General features: G+C 29.6%; 1 protein-coding gene across 1 annotated transcript; it reads left to right on the top strand.

Annotated features, from left to right (window-relative positions):
• Positions 1-1744: 1744 nt before the first annotated feature.
• On the top strand, positions 1745-5675 carry LOC114166287 (AP2-like ethylene-responsive transcription factor AIL1). The gene is made up of 9 exons (XM_028051001.1): positions 1745-2391; positions 2740-3289; positions 3386-3468; positions 3700-3708; positions 3899-3987; positions 4196-4269; positions 4365-4415; positions 4555-4631; positions 4801-5675. The coding sequence occupies exons 1-9, from the start codon at positions 2172-2174 to the stop codon at positions 5412-5414; spliced, it is 1767 nt and encodes a 588-aa protein (XP_027906802.1). The 5' UTR covers positions 1745-2171; the 3' UTR covers positions 5415-5675.
• Positions 5676-23162: the final 17487 nt, after the last annotated feature.

The raw sequence follows: 23162 nt of genomic DNA, 5'->3' as shown, positions 1-23162 counted from the left end.
ATATAAAACAAACAGTATCTATATTATATATTATATACGTTGAAGAGTATGTATTGGTGGAAGAAAAGAGGGAGGGAAGGGACACTGTTTTGTGTTGGTGAATTTAGCGGTTCAACCGAACCGAACCACATGGAAGTGTAGGGTAAATGACATAAACAGGAGGTGTTTCATTGTTGGTTGTTCTTGAGACTCCTCTGTGTCTTGAGACGTGTGGTTATTCCCCATTGTCTGCATGTTCTTCAGCAGCAGACAACTTATGATGAACAACAACAACTTTACAAAATCCTTAACTTTAGTTAATTTTTTTGTTTGACCCAATCTTTCTATCTCTCCTTCTTTCAACCATTTTCAAATCCAAATTACCATTAACTCCCTCACCCTAGAACTAGTGAAGTGAGCAGGGTCAGAAATTACGAAAAGGGGCATGATAGAGGACAAGTTAATTTTGTTTTGATGGTTTCACAGTGAACCTGGACCAATTGCCATCACTGCCCCAATCCCAACCATAGCCTCCATGCAAATGCAAGTAGCTGCAGCTTTCCCCTCATGGCTCAAATGGGTCTAAGTTATTTGAATCTTATTTTAATTAATTTATTCACATTTCTATCACAATAATAATAATTCTGTTCCGTCGTATTTTAAGGTATTGTCCGTTTTGGAACAGTATGAAGTTCTATCACAATTTTATTTTTAAAAAGAATCTAGAAAGATAAAAGGGTGTAGGAGTATTTAAATTTTGTTTGTCCTCGACTCTTAAACTATTTAAAATTTATTAAGTATACCGAAACAAATTCAATTTTTAATTATTAGTTTAAAATTATCAAGTTAATATATTTATGTGTATGACTCTGTGAATGAGAAATGCATTTTTTTAATACATTATACTAGTAGACGAAAATATGTATAGAAAAGTTTTTACTAATTTTTCTTGTTACATCCATGGAAAAATATTTATAGATACAAATATACAATATACAAATAACTTCTGTGGTTAATGACTCTATGAATAAATATCTCATTAAACTTGTTTTAATATTCATCGTAGAAAAGTACCACTACAAAATTATCATTAATAATTAATTTTAGTGATTATAGATTACTAAAATAGTTTTATTGATTACAGGTATAGATATAATTTTATTTAAACAAGAACATCAATTACACACAAGCAAACATATATGTTCTTCCATGATTGTTAATATGACGATAAAATTAAAAAATTTAATAAGCAAACCGTTCTCTTTGTTTTTTCTTTCAAGAATTATTCTCTCTTTTTAAGATATTATCTTCTCTTTTTTAATAATAATAATAATAATAATAATAATATGATTTTAAACATATGATGTCATAAAAGTATTGAGTTCACCGCTTATATTACTTGCGTCATCAATTATCTCTCTGATGCCATGATTCCCTGTTCTGCAGCATGTAACATCTTCTGCATTATGAAATCTTAACCGTTGATGAGGTTATCACATGTTACAGGAAAGGAACACTGGAACCGAGTGGAATCCTGTGTGTGATAATAGCCGTGGAGATTTTGGCATCTCTTGAGTTAGTTTTTTTATACTTTATAATATTATATATTATTTTGTCACACTGCGACATGCCGTGGCCACCTCTGCAGAAATCTGAGAAAGAAATGAAAGAGGTGGCACAGAACCCAACACTTTCATTACAAAACAGACACAGGGCTGAGAATATAAGACGAGAGAGAAGTTTGTCTAGAGTTCTCAAGTCTCAACACCTTCGATCCCACCTCAACAATATATCATAAAATAAACCAAAATCAAAGTAATGATGTATATGTATATGTGTATATATATATATATAAACCCAACATACCCCCTTTAGAAGAGACCCACAAGATATGAATCCCACATGATTATGACTATGATGCAGCTTCAAAGGGGGAAAAAAATGGAAAATTTTCAACCCCATCCCAACTTCCCAACCATTACAAGCTTTGAAATTTGAGCTCAAAGTCCAACATTCCAAACTTGCATAGATAGATAGAGAGATATATACATGCTACAAGCAGTTCGAATTTTTGGGAGGAGAGAAAGATCTGTGTGGTGTAAGTTAGTGTAACTCCTGTAATAAGGAAGTCTGTGCTCTCTTGTGGGGGATTCTTTTCTTCAGAAAAGAGTGTGTGAAAAAACTGTGTTAATATGAATAACTGGTTGGGCTTCTCTCTCACTCCCCACTTGAGGATTGATGAAGAATTTGGGAGAGAAAACCAAGAGCGTGGAGAAGAAGGAGAAGGAGCAGGAGCAGGAGGGTATCATCCTCCTCCTTCTTCTCACCCTCACTTGTCTGTTATGCCTTTGCGCTCTGATGGCTCTCTCTGTGTTGCTGACTCCTTCACCCACTCTGCTGCTACTCCTCAAGGTATTGCATGTTTGCTTGCACCCTTTCCCTTCTAGATTATCTTATTTTTAACAGATGATAAGTTTTTATCATGTTCGGAGAATGTTTTTCAGCAATAAATAACCAAACTTTCCTGAAACAAACTCTTGTGGCTCTCTACCGCAATGAGTGATTCTTTGTTATTGAACGGGTAGAGAGTGTTCTGTGTGTGGATTCAAAGCCTTTGCATGTCGTCTAAAGCAGTTTCCTTTGTGCTTTTTCTCTGGATTACTGCATAAAGTTTTTATATTTTGCTATGAATCGGTGCTTCTGCTGCATTGATTTTTCTTATTTATGAACTAACAATGAAATTTGTGGGGCTGCTTGTAGAATGGAGGTATGATAGTGCAATAGGTGGAGGGAATTCCAATGAAAAAGGTCCAAAGCTTGAGGACTTTTTGGGTTGCTACTCAAACTCCCCCAATAAAGTCTTTTGTCAAGATTCTCAACATGACCAAAACCAAAGCCAGAGCAATGTTTCCAAAATCAATGTTAATGTGGCACCAAACTTTTGCACCAATGCTGATATTGAAACTGGGGATTGCCTCACAAACCCTTCTTCCTTGCTTCAATCTTTCCATGCATACAATGATAACCCACATGCCCTTATCCCGACCAATGGCATGTACAAGTCCTGGTTGGCGCAAACTCAGTTTTCTGATGTAAAGCCTTCAACTGAAGCAAATGGGTGTAATTTTCAATCACTGTCCCTCACTATGAGCCCCACTGTGCAGAATGGGGTGGGTGCAATTTCCTCTGTTCAAGCTCTTGAGGACAATAGGAAACGGGCCATGGCTAAATCTCATGCTAGAGAACCAGTTCCTCGAAAATCTATTGACACTTTTGGGCAGAGAACCTCTCAATACCGTGGTGTTACAAGGTAGTGTTTATTTATTATTATTACATAGCATTATATTTTGTTTATTTAGATGAAGTTTTCATCTTTTTTGTATTTGGAATTCATGGATTTTGTTAGGCATAGATGGACTGGGAGATATGAGGCTCATTTGTGGGATAACAGTTGCAGAAAGGAAGGACAGACAAGGAAAGGAAGGCAAGGTGAGATAATCTGTGTTTTGGTTTTATTACTTTATATTAATTTGGTTTATGGTGATTGACCAAGGAAGATCATTTTCAAGAACCAAAACAAGTGCTTTAGCCTTTTCCATTTTGTTCCTTTTTTTATTTACTTTCCACTCTTGTTTTGAAAGAGAATATACTAACGGTCTGTTTCATGCAATGGTTGGATTCTTCTCCCTTTTTTCATGGCTTCTTCAAATCTTCACTCAGTCTACCTTGGTGAGTGACACTCCTTCTTCACACGCAATGTTTGTGTATCTTTACTCCTTTACCATCTTTGTAAATCTTACCGATTACTATAACACGGTAACTGGTTAGATACGCTACTAGATATGAAGCATTGGAAAGTGTGCTTGGGTTCTGAAGATTTTGGAAAATAATTATATCCCTGTATGTATTATTATTATAGGTGGTTATGATAAGGAAGAAAAAGCAGCAAGGGCTTATGACTTAGCTGCACTCAAGTATTGGGGTCCAACAACTCACATAAATTTCCCTGTAAGGTTTCTGAAACTTGTACAGTTTTCTCCTTTGCAAAAGTCTTACCTTAGCTAGTCTTGCAACTGTACAGAATAGGAACAAGGGAATTAAAAATTATTGAGAAAAGTCAAATATTTGCTATGTATTTAATTTATGTGGCTTGAGGTTGAACCATTACATTGCAACTGTGATCACTCTACATGTCTACTGCTTCATAAATGCTCAGTTAAGCACTTATGAGAAGGAACTTGAAGAGATGAAGCACATGACCAGGCAAGAATTTGTGGCCAATTTAAGAAGGTACCATTAAATTTTTTCCATGTGATCTTAGTAAATTCTCTCACCCCCCTTACATTCAACTGGAAGGAATTGTCCTTTTTGTTTCCCTCGGGCAGGAAGAGCAGTGGATTTTCAAGAGGGGCTTCTGTGTATAGAGGTGTCACAAGGTATGGACTAAAGTAATGCGCTTTATCATTAATATGAATAAACTTTTCCATGAATTATTTTCTGCAGTTTTCAGCTTTTGAATTAAGGTGCCCAATTATTAGCTTCCATTTATCTTTTTCTCCTTTGTATCATTTTCAGGCACCATCAACATGGAAGGTGGCAGGCCCGAATTGGAAGGGTTGCAGGAAACAAGGACTTGTATCTTGGTACATTTAGTAAGTTTCTAGACCCTATCTTTGTTTTAACCTTCCATTTTCCCTTTTCAATAATCATTCTTTGTCCCTTTATTCATTCATGAATCGTGCATGTTAATGTAACATAATTTAATAATGTCAGTTTTCATGTGTTCATCTTATAATCTTCTGCAACTCATGATCCACATAGGCACTCAAGAAGAAGCTGCTGAAGCATACGACATCGCAGCAATCAAGTTCAGAGGAACAAGTGCTGTGACCAACTTTGACATAAGTAGGTACGATGTGAAGAGAATCTGCTCAAGTTCCACTCTCATTGCAGGAGATCTTGCAAAACGCTCCCCCAAAAAGGAATCACCACCTTCTGCTGCTGCGGATGACATCAACACAAGCAGTTCTTCTGTGCCGTCTCAGCCACCTCCTTTGGCAATAACTGATGCTGAACATTCTGATGAGTTGTCCAACATGATGTGGAATGCCAACAACAGTGATGAACAACAACAACAACAAGCACACAACGAGAGTGCTGCTAACATGAACAATGTCGCTGAATCATCATCATCACAGCAAGTTTCTCCAAGCAACAACAAGGTTGGTTTGAACCCTGAAAGTCCTCCAAAGTGTTCTGTGGGGCTATCGAACGAGTTTGGAGTGAGTGGAGCAGATTATGGACATGGGTACTTCACCCTGGAAGGACCAAAATATGATGATGGGAACACTGAAAACGACCACATGAGCAGCAACAGGCTTGGAAACATGGGACTTGTTAATCAAGTTCCCATGTTTGCTTTGTGGAATGAATGAATGAGTTGAAATCAGAGAAACATTAGCTTAGGAAAGAAAAACTAAGATTATGCATTATTGGATGATTATTGTAGGTTGGTAAGGTAATTTGTTGTTGTGTTGAAAAGAAGGGTATGTCAGTAGTGGTGATTCTTCGTTATGTGTTTTCTGTTGTTGGTAGGTAGGGTACGATACTAACTTGCAAAACATTATCCACTTTGGTTAACGAGAAAAAATAGAAGAGAATGATGCATGAAAATCAATGATGAGAATCGTACCAAAATCTTGAAATTACTATCCTCCTTTGCTGGCTGCTAACTAAATATATATTCATCTAAGATTATTATATGATTTGTTTGTGAAGTTAGAAGAAGCACGGGTACTTTTTCTTTGACTACTACAAGGATATTTTGATGCCTGAATCTTCATAGAAAATTGGTTCACTTTGTCTTGCAAATGAAAGATGACAATAAAGTAATGGAGGGTGATGGGTAAAGGAAACCCAGACATCCATGTCTTTTCCCTTCACGACAAACAAGAAAGACAAAAACCAACCATTTCCTTCCTTAGCTTCATCACGTTACTTTCAACTTCTTAAAGCACTTGCCTAAACACCCCAAAACTAAAAAACAACAAAATACCTTCAATTATTTTTCTTCATAGCTACAAACTAAAACTTGGGACACTACACCTTAATTAAACTGTTTTAGAATACTACGTTTATTTATAAAAAAAATATTTAAAGGTATAAATTGTTGGAAATAAGTGTTAGTCAAAAAGTTTCACATTTAATATAAACAAAGTTAAATATAATAAACAAAATTAACCACTATATAAAAATAAAATAAAGATTATAAAAATAAAGATTTATAACATTATTGTCTTAAGATTTTGAGATTAAAAGTATTTGAGATTAAAAGTAGTGTCAAATGTCTTGTACAGTCATATAACCATATGGAACCACAGTCACTATATATATATATATATATATATATATATATATATATATATATATATATATATATATATATATATATATATATAATGGAACCATAATCTTTAATAAATGTGTAAAACCAATGTTATGTAACCATAATCTCTAATCAATGACTAATCTATGTGATAAAAAAATTATGTAAAATTATATTCTCATTTGTATTATTTTCTATTAATTTACTATTTGTAAAAAAGTGAATCAGAATGACATGTTTGTTCCTTTTAAAGGATTTGTAAATAAATGAGAAAGACTATTTGAGAGAGTGAGGTAACAACATTCTTTCCTAAATGATGTGATTTGAGAAGATGAAAAATATAATTACAAGACGACTCTTTGTTTTTTTTTTTTTGAAATTTATAAATCTTTATCTATGATATGATTAATAATCATATAATAACAAAATAATAATAATAATAATAATAAAATGTAAAGTATTTAAAAATAATATTAACAGAGAATACAACATCTAAATAAAATATTGATAAAAGTGATTAATTAATTAATAATTGTATTAATTTTTTAAAATTCAATATTTAATTAAAATTATTTTAACCAATCATATTTTATTTTAAATTAATTACATCTATTAGTTTTCTTTAAATCATTCAATTTCTATTTTAAATTAATTTTAACTAGTTACATTTTATTCTCTATTAATTTTAATCATAAAGTTAAATATATAGTATTTCTACTTAATTTTTTAAACATTTTTTCATTTGTTACGTCCATCCAATTATCGACAAACTTTACCTTCAAGTCTATGCCAAACAACACCATTGAAGAGTGGATATATCGGGTCAAATAACACGTGAGAGTTCGTATGTTGTAAAAATTTTCATGTAATATTATTTTCTAGTTGTTATTACACAATGTTTGTGATTTTTTTTGTTTTATTTTGAAATTTCACGATATATTCTTTTGTTAACCTTATTTATCTATCGGTAGAATGAATCTCAAAGACTATAAGATGTTGATGGTGATGATATCTCTTTTCCATCAATAATAAAATCTATCATTTATTAACAAACGTATAAATAAGACAAAAAAATCATCCAATTATAAAAAAATTAAATGACAAAAAGTGAAATAAAATATAAAAAACTTAATTACTCAATAAATTAATAAAATTAAAGCTTATGAATTACTTAAAACTTTATTAAGCTATTAAAGCTTACGAATTACTTAAAACTTAATTAAGCTATTATAATTTATATTTATAAATGAATAACTTGTTTTCTCCATACAAGTGGTTTTTCGTGTAATTTTTAGGTTTTCATTGTCTTCATTAAATTTTTTTAATTGTTTAACGTATTTCATACCTTTAGTTATTTTAATTGAATTTTACCCGTAAATGAATTAGTGACATCCAACTTAATGTTATTGAACTCTAGGCAGAGGTACGATAGTGTCAAACAAAATTTAAAATATTAAAATATGAATTAGATAAGATGTATCCATTTAATTTTATAAAAGATTACTGATTCAATTAATTCGTAAAATTTAATTAATCATCTTATTAATACAAAATTAAATCAATTAACTTGTTTTAAAAAAAAATTTACATCTTTTTTAAGTTTTCAATTTTTTAAAATCTGTTTTGCCATATTCTTTTAACTTTTTTTGAAATATAACTTTTAAAAGTGTAAAAAAAATTACTTTTATGGATGAATCGGGTATTTATCTATAGAAAATTGTTATTCGATGAATTAGAATGTTTTTTTTTTGTTATTAAATAGATAGAATTAGATTGAGTATTCAATTTATCAAAGTGAATTTATGACTTTTTCTTTTACAAAATCAGTTATAATCTGAAATAAAATTCACCGTACTCAAATATTTTGTTAATACTAATTGTGGTGATCAATTGATCACTGTGTTTTAGGAAACTTGTGTAATAATTAACAACAGATATACATAAGGATTTCTAAGAGAGAAAAGTTAAGAAGAAAAAATAAAATTGAGTCATCTATAAGTTAAAACTAACTTATAAATAAACTAATTAAAAAAAATATTCTCACATAACTTTTAAAAAAAAATATTTTTAACTTATTTATAAATTATATGAAGATTTTTTTTTCTTTTCTTCATATTTTGTTTCTACATAATTTCTTATGCAAAGAAGTCCATTGATAAGTTTAGTAACATACAGTATTTTTTAAACTATTATATTGGTTCATATGTTAAAAACCAAGTCTAAAAACGTTCCTAATTTAACGGATTTTTTCTCTTTATTTTGCCATGAAATAAGATATTTTTAAGGACAATATTAGTTCTCTTAAAACGTTTTAATTGGATCTATCATAAAATCATAAAGTGAAAAATAAAATATATCGATCACAAGAATGTGGAATTTTTTCGATAAAAAATAAATTTAGTGATCCACATAGCATTAAACGTATTAATATTGATATACATTTGTTTTCATTTAAAATAAGTTGATTAAGAAAATATTTTCACAATATTTTGAATCAGCAGAGTTTTGGATGTTTTGACATTGATTAAAAAGTAATTATATATATGTTTTGATATAAATTAGTGTGTGATTATTGATTAATGAAAAGTTTATAGTTATTGACCGGTGGGCATCATGTTTTTCTTTATTTTGAGTTGGTCAGGTGAAGCAGTGGGATATTCTTTGACCGAGTCAAAGAGATGACTGAACGAGGACTACGATAAGTATGGTACGGTTGAGCAGTAGAGAATTATTTGCTAAAATGCACCAGTGGGTATCATGCACACACACTCTCTCTCTCTCTCAAAAGGTAAGACCCCTTTTGACTCCAGAGAAAGGGAATGAATGAATGAACTAAAAGGAATGGAATGGGGTACTGCCTTAAATTGCGTGCCTTTTCTCACTTTATTTATTATTCTTTTTAGTTTTTCCAATATTTTTCAACTCAATAAATAATATTTTAAAAAAAACACTCCTATTAATCATGTCCAAAATTGAATACATTTATTTTCAAAGTAATTGGAACTGTTTCAAAAATATTAGTTAACTCTTTAAAAAGTTACACCAAAATATTAGTTAATAAAACTTTTATTAATTTAAAAAAACTATGCACTAATAAGGTAAGACAATTTTACATTTTACAATACAATTATTTCAAGAAATAAATAAATGTGTCTGGTAAGAAAAATTCAACAACTGATTAATGTTTTTACATTTACTAGTATAGATATTATTTTACTTTTATTTTGTTGAAAAAATTACTACTTTGTATAACGAAAAGTATAAAATTTTGATTTTCTATTGTGTTTTTGGTGTTGTACCGTAATATATACTAATATACACTTATTTGACAGAAGAAAGTTTTTTTTTTATATTTCATTTTATATAAGAAATGATGAAAATACATAAAAGATTTACATCCAAATTCCTGTAATATCACGAGTTTTTAATTTTAGTTATTGTCAAATGTTAATTAAATTTTTTCTCTATAGTCTTTTTAAACTTTTAATTCACTTATGATATTTCATTTAATGATATGTATTAAACTAATTGTGAAATTTATTATCAATATCTCACATATATTCGTAATTGACATTGCGATTATTTACATGTAAATAATTACATAACATAGCAATACCAAATTAAAATTGTAAAACTCAATCATTAGTAAAATCACAAGATTGAAATAATAAATATAAGTTATACTTTCCCAAACCAAAACCAATAATATTTCATTCTCTGGTTAGAAAGAGAAAAGATTAGTACTGAGTGTTGTTTGTTTAAGAATGACACTTATCAATTTAGAAATTGGATCATACCGTTGGAAATAGTCTAAGTGTGAGTAAAAATTTTATATTGAATAAAATAGACAAAATTAAACACTATATCAAAAAGTATTATATGTATAAAATTAATATCATATAATCATATAAAATGACAATCTTTGGATGACCGTGAATATAAACCATATATATAAAAATATATATAATATCAAATTAATATATACATATAAAGCGATAGATAATACAAGAGATTCTCTTCTTGATAGCATTCCCCAACTGTTTATTCCTATTGCTAAATCGAAAAACAATTTTGGTGGTTAAAAAAATAAAGAGAGTGAAGTTGATTAGTTGATTGAAGAAGTAAAGAAGAGATTTTTTTTGTTTTGTTTGTGTAAAGGTTGTGGTTGAAAGAGGGTTTGATTTGTTAATTGGATGTGGGAAGGAATTGGGAAAAAGGGACAAAAAATTGATGACTGCAACAAGTTGTACGGAATAGTGGGGGGCCCTAGAGGGGTTGCTGCAAAGAGAAAATTTAGTGAGAGATTCTGCGCAGAAGAGAAAATATGCATAAGGTGGCAGAGAGGGCCATGAGACGCAAGAGCCACAGAAAAAGACACAACACGTACAGGACAAGATGCTTAAATATCCACAGACATTTCTCCATCATTACCACCCTATTTCCAACCTCTACAGTAACTCTGATGTGATGCAATCTCCAAATCCAACATCATATTTAAACATATAAACATATATATCTTTGTCTGTTATGAAAACAAAAATTAATGTTGTTAAATATTGATATTAATTAAAAGAGTTTTATGTTTGTAAGGAAGGTACATGATGATGGTATTTATGTTTTGCTAGGTAGATGGTAGCGTTGCTGGTGCTACATGCATGTGGGTTTTAACTAGTTTTTAGGGCTTTGTGTAGGGAAGAATAAGATAAGAGCTGAGTTCAGAGATTGCATGGCTTGGATGCATGCTGGCGTGACAGTTTGAGCATTTTTCCATCTATAGCTACTTCTCTGTGTGCCTTTAATTTCAACCCTCTGAGTTGTTATGGATCGAATAGACAGCTCATTCTCTATACACCCTACCATCTCATTTTCCACTACCTTTTTCTTCTTCTCAATCTAACCAACCAACCCTCTTTCATTTCATTTCAAATCCAATCAAAGATTCCATTCCTTCCTCTTCTCCTAGTCAACTCCTTTTTTCATCTTCATTTCTTATTATTAACAAAATAAACATGTTAGTTATCGTCCATCACCATGCATTTGAGGTATTGTTAAAAACGATATATAATAGAAAAAATAATAAAGTGGAAGTTATAATTATGTTCAACTACCTAAATTAAGACATTAATCATGTTCATAATGATATAAGTGGGAGAATTGAATTCTGAAATGGTGGGATGGTATGGAGGCATAGAGGTATAGGGACATCCCCATTCCTCCAAATGGCCACCTGGGGTGCCCTGTAGCAACCAGCTGAAGTTTAACCACTGTGAGAAACATAGCCTCAATTTCCAATGCTTTGGCACGTAATGAACACACACATAGATACATGGATAGATACACACACTTTCTTTTCTTTCTTTCTTCACTTCAGTGTCTTCCAACTCGAAACTTTCGCACTTTCTCATCATCTTTTTCCTTTTTCTTTAGGGAAAAACTGTGGAAATGTGGTAAAGCAAAAACGATGGGACCAGGCTGCAATAAACAATTTTTCTTTTTTTTTTTTTAACTTTTGGCCCATAAGTCTCTCTCTTTCTCTCTCTCTCTCACTGCCTTTACCTTCATTCATTTCACACCCTCACTCTTCTGTCTCAACAATTCCAACATACCACCTTCTGTCCCCTCCTCACCCTGCAAATTACCACTCTGCCATTGCAAAACAAAACAAGTTTTAAAATTGAAAAAAAGAAGAGATTTTGAGGGCATATTTAAGATGGTGGTGGCATGGGAAGGAGGAAGGAGCAAAAAGACAATTGTTAGCTGACACTTTTGGGACGATTCTGTAAAAAGAGACTGCGTTTCTGCGCTGCGGCTGCAACACTTCCTCCTCTTTATTTCCTTCACTCCACTCTCTCTTTCCAATTTTTTTTTTTTTTTTTTTCATTCTCTTCCAACAACTACCATAATTATTAATCTTAATTTCGATATTGCGTTTCGTCAAAGACATCGAAATCATTAATTATAATAACTCCATTATTTCTATCTTCGTTTTCTGTTTTGCTGCTGCACATGCAATGCCTTTTATTGTTTTCTACACGTTATTTATGCTATGGAATGAATTTGAGGCATGAAGTTCATCCCAGTTATATATATTGTTCGAATAATAAAGATTTCAAGAAAGTTTGATGAAGAAATTTGTGTCCAACAAATATTATGCCTTAGGACATAAAGGACAAACCCAATTTCAAGGTTTATACTCTCCAACCCTTTTTTATCATAGGCACGTGACTTGCAAATTTATCATCTACCTTCGAGTTTTGGCCGAGTATAGTTCAAACTCCCAAACATGTGCAAATGATAATATAGAGAAACCAAATTGCTTAGACCATCTCATTCAAAGATTTTCCATTCCATTCGATACAATTTAGTTTCTGTTTGAAATTAAGTAAAAATACATGAATATGGTTTTATTTTGACCCCAAAATTGAAATTGTTCTCTCTCAAGCTTTAATATAATTTAATCTTCAAATTTAAATGAATATATATAATTTTTCTAACCATATTTTGTTAATGTGTAAAATATGTTTCAGGTTTGTGTTTGAATTGTTTATATTGTTCGATACCGTTTAGTGTAAATATTAGTTTAAAACATTATTTAATATGTAAAAAAAATTAATATCATCTATTTTTAAAATTTGAAAATAAAAATTATTAAAGTTTGAGAGAATGACGACTTTTAATTTTATATCCAAATTTAAGAATTTCAAATATATTTAACCCAAATAAATACACTTTCAATTATAATCATCAAGGGTTACACTACGTGAGTCTAACTTATGGCAAACTATATTCTTGAATTTCGTAGGACTATTTCTATTTTTTGTAAAGACTTTAATAGTGTGTTCATATAATTTCCCAAATGCTTGTAACTGCGTATTTAACAAACTTGTATCTATATTAACAATAAAAAAAATCAATTAAGATATTCAACAAATTATATAAAATTATATCTCATAAAAGCAAATACTTGTTTAGTGAATTCATTCGACATAAAGTGAATTTTTTATCGCTGAAAACCTATTTGATTGCTGTTTAAAATTTGAATTGAGTGATTCAAGAAGCAGCACTTATATCAAAATAACTTTAATATAATCTTAAGGAGTGTGAACATTTTTCTAGCTAAATTGTTAGCATATTCTTGAATCGATAAATCAATCATAATCTTGATAACTAAGCATGAGTATGATTTGTAAGTTAGGTATAAATCTTTGTCCAGAGACCATATACATAATATTTGTGTTTATGGAAAAAATGAAAATGAAATTCTAATGTTTTAGGGGAAAATGAGATCACATGTAATGTTTGTATTGGGCTTGATTCTTCAACAAATGAATGATAATTACTTCCTGCACCATATTCTATCCCATCATTTTTGGAATTCATTTTCTAGAACATAATAAATAATTTTGGAATTTTTTTCTGGAAAGCAAACATTTCCTCCTTTTATAGAAAACATGTTTCGGAAGCATTGTGATGGAGTGGAAAAAGAAATTTGATGGAATGCAGAAAATAATTGCCCAAATGAATACAAAAATATGGGATCATAAATTTCTTGGTGATCCATTTCAGATCAACTTTGAGACACAGAGGTAATACTTTGGATTGTTTTTCAGTGACATTAGTTAAGAACGGGTCTTTTTTTCTTTTGTTCTTACGATAATCAAGTAAGATCAAGATTCTTCGCAAAATATTTGATAATCTTATTATAGTTTGATTTAACCGATTTATTGTTAGAAGCATGCAAGAGATTAGACTTGTGATTAATTTGTTGTTTGGATTAAGTGATGAGTGATTTGATAAAAAAAAGTATAGAAATGAAAACAGAGTTACTTTGACTTCTGGTTAAGGGTTTATAACTTAATATAATTAATTATGATGTTAAAATAAAAGTCATGAAGGACTTACAAAAATTGTAAATAGAAAAAATGTTAACATTTATTTTATAAAAAGTATGTTATATATATTTATATATAATTAGATTTTATTTTAATTGAGATTCATATTAATTTTTAATTGGGTGGTGTTGTGATTGGGAATACATGTGAGTTTTTATTGCATTAATTTTTAACTAGGTTTAAGTTTTATTTAAACTAGATTCCTTCACCCAAGAAGGAAAAAGGTAAATAAGTGGTGCAATTTGGGAAGAAAAAATGATGATCCACACTGTTTTACAATGTTTATAGGTGATTATAATAAATTAGGGATTTCCATTAATAAATTACAAGTCACTTACAATGAGTGTTTTTTTATAATTTAAAAAATAAATACAATTATCTTTATCAATAATAACATCATCTTATTTTTCATTTATTTTAACTTTTTAAATTTATTTAAATAATTTTATTTTCACTATAATTTTATTGTCCTTTCCATATTCGTTACCGAACCTCCTTTTATTCAATTCAAGCAAAACATTAATTACATTAAAGGAAGAATAGTTTATATGATGAGATTAAAAAGTTTGAATATAATTCATCAATTTGCCCCCTCAAAAGCTAATTCTTTTTCATAAATAGTCTTTTTTAGTAAGAAAATCATGCAAACAATGATTTAAGCATTAAATGATTTAATAAAATCAATTAAGTATTTAAGTTGGAATGTTCATATTTAAGAATTATTAAAAAAAAATCAACACTCAAAATATTATTAATACTATTTTATTTGCGTACCTTTATTCTTTTAAAAATATTTAATATAGAGAATAATAATTTAATAATACTTTTTAATATGTAAATAACTTTATATATATCAAGCGTTAAAAGTTTCAATTATTGTTATTGATATTAAAGTATTATATTTTGAGTAGGATTATTGAGTTAAGTTATCTCTTTATTTAACCCTACTCAATAAAATTAAATTAAATTGGATAAAGTTTCACTTTTGATTATGTCAAACTCAACTTAAATTAATTTACATTTATACAAATTTAGTATGAGTGACATAAAATTCAACATAACATTTACTCTTGTATTTATGGTATGGAAAAATTATGTTATGTGTTTTTTTTCATATTTTAAATTAGTTTGATTAAACTTATTATTATAATTTGACTTAATTGATATACTTTAAGACTTGGATTATTTTTTGTAAAAAATATGTTGTTTTTCAATTGGTTTGATACTCTAAAATTATCATTTTTAACAAAAAAGTAAATAAATACTTTTAAAATATTAATCCAATTGAGCTAACTCAATCCAACCAAACAAGATGTGTTGAGTTAGATTGAGTTTAACATGAAATATAGATAAACTTAATCCAACTAACCTAATATTTTTTTAGTAGGTTAAGTAATGAGTTTTGTTTAAATTCTATCAAACCCAAACCAATAAGATACCTAAAAAATCAAACTAACAGAGACGTTTTAGAAATTTAGAAACTAAAATATTTAATCCATACAATTTCTAGAACTAATTTAATAATTTACTTTAAACCATGAACTAGAATTTATCTTCAAGTCTAGAGTAAAGTCTAGGTGTAGAAAGCAATAGTCTAAGATTATAATGACATGCTTTATGATCAGCCCACCTTTCATATGTTTATCAAGGCCCTGTACCCATTTTATAATAACTACACAATGTGGAATTGGAGTCAATAAGTTTATAAATAACACTTCCATTTTTATTAAAATCGCTTTAGTTTTACTGGTTGTATTTAATCCTGAACTAATAATTAGAACTATGTTCGTTTAAGTGATTTTTCTGGAATGATTTTTAGAAGAAAAAAATATTAAATTAACGTTCTCTATACATTAAAATAGATTTTATGAAAAATTGTTTTTTATAGTCTATTTTGATATAAAAAAGGTTTTATAAATCTTACTATGTGATTTCTAAAAAAACTTAAAAGTTCTACGATTTTAATGAATGTATATCCTAAAGTAAACGATTTGAAGAAACTTTACGTATTTAAAATATTTTTAAAAAAAAGTTATGAATTGTACATGAGCTATTTTAGATTTACGTACGCAAAATATTTAAAATTGTGACTCTGACTTTAAACGGTCACCCTCTTAGATTTATAATTAGTTAAAATAAAACTATTTGCTATTCATTAATAAACAATCCTACACAAACACTTAAAATTTTGATCTAGCATTATATACAGGAGTTTACTTCTGATAAACAAATATACAAACTCAATTCATTTTGATTTGATTAGGTTATTATATATGTATTCGTATAAAACAAAAAACATTGTTTTACCATAATAATTAAAAATGGTTAGGGCTAACCTATTAATTTAAGGCAAATGCTAACATGTATGGTATGACATTGATTAAAAATTAAAAATGACTTTTTTTTTTAATTGAAATGCATAAAAATATTCTTTACTATGATTTTTTAATATGTCCTTAATGTTCTACTTTCTCATTTCTGATCAATGTGGGACTTAGACTCACACTTGGATTCCTAACACAAATACTTTAACAATCTGGTATGACTCTGTATTAATTGCCAAGAATAAACTTGATAGAGGTTTAGCCATTGCTTTTTCTTTGATGTCAATGTTGGGAAAGGTGTAGCTTCTTTTGTCCTTTAAGTTATAGAATAATATACTTGGAAACCATAATATTCCACCATATTTTTCATACAAGAACATAATTCTTCAAGCAGTTTGTGGAGGACTACTTGGACTTTTTTGTTTAGGTAGAGTTTATCAGTAAATTCTTTATTGATTTAGCGATAAGTTTATTGATTTTTACGGTAACTATCTTAAACATTATACTAATTATAGTTTCTCATTGATTTATACTGTCAAAAGTTTTGCACAGTCTGCTCAAGGGACGGTTACAGAGAGAAATAGCCAACCTACATATGTATACAAATATATATGTATGGCATTCAAAACTGCATACACAATATACATATATCTTATCTAAAGAATTTGTGGTATGATGTTTAACTCTTACATTGGAAGTGCTATATTATGCAGGTAGAGATAGGCGGACAAAACTTTTCGGAGATTAGAAGCAGAGAATTGCATTGGCTCGAGCAATGAATGATCCTAAAATCCTTCTTCTAGATGAGCTTCTAGTGCTCTTGATGCTGAGTCAGGGTCTCAGTCCAATGGGGGAATTGACAAGGTTTTTGTTGGCCGAATAATCACATATTGCTCACAAGATAACATAATGCTCATACTGTTGGCAAATGGCACTCACACACAAAGAGCAGGTACACACTCTTCTTATACGGTAAGATGTCTATGAGACCTTTTTCTATTTTTCAAACTCTGTATAGAAGTTTAATTTCATCACTTTGTACGAAAACATCAAAACATAAGTACTTCTATTTATAAAGTCTGATACAGATAATATACAACGTAACTATCTAATATACTATAACAGTTTGAATTAACCGCAACACATAACACCTTATGTTAAAAACATGAGCATACTGCTACCGAAGCCATACTGACAGCTTATGCATACCACAACCTTGCTACAGAGTTCAAAACCTCTAATGTTGTTTAACATTTGTTAGAGATATCTTGTTGTGAGAACTGTGGATTACTGTGTAGAGACATGAGTTTTGTTGGGTTGTGAGAGATGTGGTTTACTGCAAGTTAGATTCTGCTGGACTCTGCCTTACAGGACATTCCTTTTTTGAAAAATTATTTTTGACAAAATGTTTTTCACAAATTTGACAAATTTTTTATAAATAAAATTAAAATAGATTAACTTTTTTATTTTTTAACCAAAATAAAATAATAAAATAGTATTTTTTTTAGTTTATCAAAGTTTGTAAAGAAAAACTTGTTAACGTATCATTTTCCTCCTCATTGTTCAAAAAGTGAAATTTCCATCCAACAATGATACGTTAATGGATCATAAGTCATAAGTTGTTCTCGTGTCAATGTTATGACTCAAAATGATTGTTCTACATTGGGATATAGGTGTCTCACGTTGAATTATTATACGGATGGTCTTTCTTTGAGTGAGTTTTCTAGGATGTAGTCCATTGTGTTTGATGTTAGTTCCATACAACTTAAGATTTTATATGCTTATGCAACATTTGTCCTCCTTCATTGCGATTGACGAGCCTGTCTTTGAAATTGAAGTCATCACTTTTCTAAATTTTCTTGTAATAATGTTCTAGACATTCTCATTTTTTTTCTCTTTAATAACTTGTTTGTTTCCTAAAGGATAAATAACGAAGACAGAGAGAAACATGTAAAATGAAAATAAAAAAAATATCATATTAATAACAAATTTTATACAATTTAAAAATTGTACGCTTAAATTTGTATGTCTAACTTTGTACACTTAAATTTGTACGGTTAAATTTGTGGTTTGAATTTGTACGCTTAAATTTTGTTAGATGCTTGCATATTCCACAAGACAAATTTATTGAATGAACTCGTGAAACTCTACCTTGTCATGATTACTCCCAAGTCCTCAAATAAATTTTCAGCTCTTAAGACCAAATGATTCAAACCAAATCATGACAAGGTTAACCCAACTAGCTCCATAAAGTATGATTCTCTCATATCATATCGTCTGTCCTCACTTCAAGAATCCTCTTGCAATACACTTTGACATCCTAAACTATAGTATTCTCCCATGAAATCAACCATTGAGGAAACTTATCATTTCTAAGCTAATCCAATCGTAAACAATTTAGACAGAATATCATACTCAACTTATCAACTCAATTCTTTACAAGATTATCAACCTCTCAAATATGCACTTTTCAACAATTTCAACTCACATTTATATCCCAATTGGTCATATTAAAAAAACCCATAATATGAGTTTTTTTTATTTGTTATCCTCTTAAAGTCTCTCCTTCTATAAAAAAAAATTCATATACCTATCTCATTCACCAAGAATCATTCTTTCCGAGACATGTTAGCCTCATGTATATTTATTTATTCTTTTTCGAGGTTATATACAAAACCTCATTCGTTCCCACCTCTCATAAGCTATGTTCTCTCCCATTCTTTCTCTTCTCTGTGAGTAAATTTGATCTCCTTCCCTGCCCTTTTGATGATCCAAAGTCATAAAAGCAATTGGTGCGAAGAGTCTTACCATATATCTAGATCAATTTCATTACTCTAGACCATTATAAGTGGCGAAATTATGAGAAGATAATAGCTGTTATAAGTTCTCCTTAAGGTAAGGGAAGTGATGATTTAAATTTTTTTTAAATGAGAATTGATAACTACAGAACCTATAAATGATTTGGTGAAATTTGATTTAGTGAAATGGTGAGAGTTTTGATGCTCTGTGTTGTGTTTGGATATATGTATATATTTGATTTGAAATGAATTATAGATTGATGACATAACTTGTATGTGTGATTCTTATGCAGTAACGATGATTAGGAATTTACTTGATGACTATTGAATTTGTGCTACTGCATAGTGATGATGGTGTTGGGTGTGATTGCAACCTTAATCAAAGAATGTCTTATATTGTAAAGTCATATTCTATACCATGCCTTTATCACTGTACAAATTAGAAGGAGCAAGTATCTTTTATTGCATTCGCTATGAATCCGCAACACATTATTAACAAAATTATGCACAAAATATGCAGGAATTAACAAAATGTTCGTAAAATATCAACAATAGTCACATATTTACAAACTTTATTTTCTGACCTAGGTCTTCGTCCTCCTTCATCTTTTTTTGCAGAAACTTTTGTCTGCTTCAGTACTATTAAAGCTCCCAGTACAACTGTCGCGATAGTTGAGACTGTCTTTAAAGTCGTCATTACTTTTCTTAATTTTCTTATAATAATGTTCTATTCTCCGAACTACCTACTTATAACAAGAAAAGTAGGAAAAAGATAAATAACATCAAAAAGAGAGAAACACCTAACATATCATACATTTCCCATAAAGATGAAAAAAATTGTAAAAAATTATATATAAATATAATTACATGATAAATATTTTGTAAATGTTAAAGTTTTTATCATAATAAAATAAATAATTAGATAACAATTTTAAAAAATAATTACTAAATGTATGAATCTTTTCATTCATTTCTACTCTTGTTACTTAATCTTAATAACGTCGGATTTCACTATTTTTCCCTTCTTGTTTATCCTTCTCTCCTTTTTAATCTTTCATCTTTTATCTGAAACAAAGAAAAACATGTGAGGTGAAAAGAAATATCAACTATTTTTGTTTTAATTTTACTTGAGATCAGATTTTAATTATTGTTGAAAAATTATCAAAAATTTAAAATATTCATTGTAAATCTGAAATATAACTTGTACGATGTTTACGTATCATAAATTTTAAGTGTAATAAATTTCAACCTTAATCCTAGACCAATTGTCATCACTGTTCCAATCCCAACTAGGAGTGTCAGAGTGAGTCAACCCGACTCACACAAGTTGGCTCACCACAAATTGGGTTAGAAATGAGTGAGCCCAACCCGATATAGTTTCTAGTGAGCCAAAAATTGTACAACCCAGATCAACTCATTATTAGTTTATGGGTTAAGTAGGTTGACTCACTAACTCATAAAAATAAAAATTATTTTTTTAATCATTTACAAACCTTTGAAACTAAAAGCGCAAGAGGCAGCATAGGCAGGTGAAGGACTTGTGGAAGTGTGGTGGAGGAGTGACAATGGACTGCCATAGAGATACAGAGGAGCATGAACAATGCATGGACCACGAACTATAATGGTGTTCGACGAAGGAGAACGTGACATACCATGAACCAAAGTAGTGGTGTTCGACGAAGGAGAACGTGATCGACAGACCACGAACTAAAACATAGGTGTTCGATGAAGGAGAACACAACAGACCATGAACAAGAGCAGTGGTGTTCGATGAAGGAGCACACCCTTGAAAATGAAGACAATATTGAAAATCCACTAGTCTAGGAAGAAGCACACAATGGTGTTCAACGAAGGCAAACAACTAAGCAGTAGTAGTTTTTGACGATTTTGTTTGAGTAGCTTTTTGATTATGTGAACGTAAGAGAGAAAGCAATGAAATTAGAATTTCTTTTCTGGTTCAAAGATAGAAAATATGTTTTTAAAAAAATAAGTGAGTTGTGGGTTAAGTGAGTCCAACCTAGCTCAAACCCGTATAACCCATTGATTAAGTAAACCTATTGTACACTTGTTTTATTAGTGTTTTTTTATCTATGGGTTTGCTTTTATCAAACCATATTTCTATGTATAAATATACTCTTGTGCTTTACATTTTTTCATGAAATAATAATCATATTCTCTTCTTCCGTTCAGACACTGGTGCTCTCTACTTCTCTTCCCTGAGTTTCTTTCTTCTCTTCTTGCAATCATGGGGGCATAACTTTTTATTGTATCAGAGCGGGTTAACCCGTTCTGCTCCATTGTTGCTCCTCTCCCGGTTCTTTCTCTTCCTATCTTTTTGTTTACGTGTTTCTTTTTTTCTTTCTTTAATCTCGGAAGATCCCCAAAATCCTGCTTGTCCATATTATCTACATCCATGAGAAAATCCTGGAATTCTTCTTGTTACATCTTAGTTGGATTGTTCCAATTATCATGCGTGAAGTAGATTTATGATAAAGGCGTTAACTTTGAAGAACAAGTTGAAATTCGTGAATGGCCAAATCACTGAACCAATGCGCAATGATGATCTCTACGAAACAAGGGAACGTTGCAAACATTATCTGTCTTATCACATGGATCCACAAACCAAAAAGACCCTACAAATAATTTCATGATATATTTTAATATGTAAATAATTTTTATATATCTTGAGCGTTAAGAGTTTCGATTATTATTATTATTATTGTTATTATATAATTTGATATTAAAGTATTATATTTTGAGTAAGCACTTATTGGGTTAGGTTATCGCCTTACTCGATCTTAGTCAATTAAATTGAATTGAGTTTTACTTTTGACAGTGTTAAACTCAACTCAACTTAAATTGATTTACTTTAATATAAATTTAGTATGAGTGATATGAGACTCGATCTAAGATTTACTCTTGTATTATGATATGGACAAATTACATTATCTATTTATTTTTTCATGTTTTGAATTAGTTTGATTAAACCTGGTATAATTTGACTTAGTTGATTTACTTTAAATCTTGAATTATTTTTTCGTAAAATGTTATTTTTTAATTGGTTTGATACTTTAAAATTATCATTTTTAAGAAAAAAGTAAATAAATACTTTTAAAATATTGATCTAACTCAATCCAACCAAAAATGTATCGAGTTAGATTGAGTCTAACATAAAAAATACATAAATTTTACCTAATTGAATATAATATTTTTTTAGTAGATTAAGTAATGCGTTTGTTTAAATTCTATCAAACTCAAACCAATAACATACCTAGAAATAAACCAATAGAAACCTTTAAGAAAATTAGAAACTAAAATATTTAATACATACAATTCCTACAACTAATTTAATAATTTACTTTAAACCGTGAACTAGAATTTATCTTCAAGTTTAGACTAAACATATATGCTTTTATATTAAAGGGTACTTTAAATTATTTCACCCTAATTAGTTATGTGATTGTTTATACAGTTCACTGTAAGAAAATTATAAATTATTTATTGATAATTACGTATGAATTTAGATTCATAGGTAAATTGAGTATTACGTACAAATTTTATCTATGAGTATGTAAATTTGAGTTACATACCGATTTTTATGTAGGTGATGAGGGGGAAACAAAATTTCTTCCTAAGTTTTTGTATGTAAATTTTACGAGTTAGAGCATAAATTTTTACAAAGGATATTATCTGTAAGTAAGGTGAATTGGATCCGTAGATAATTAAAAGAAAAAAGTTTTTACCTACTACGTTTACATACAAATTTAAACAAAATTAATTATTG

The sequence above is a fragment of the Vigna unguiculata genome, chromosome 10 (assembly GCF_004118075.2).
Source record: "Vigna unguiculata cultivar IT97K-499-35 chromosome 10, ASM411807v1, whole genome shotgun sequence".
NCBI lineage: Eukaryota > Viridiplantae > Streptophyta > Magnoliopsida > Fabales > Fabaceae > Vigna > Vigna unguiculata.
This window is presented reverse-complemented; position numbering and strand designations above follow the sequence as displayed.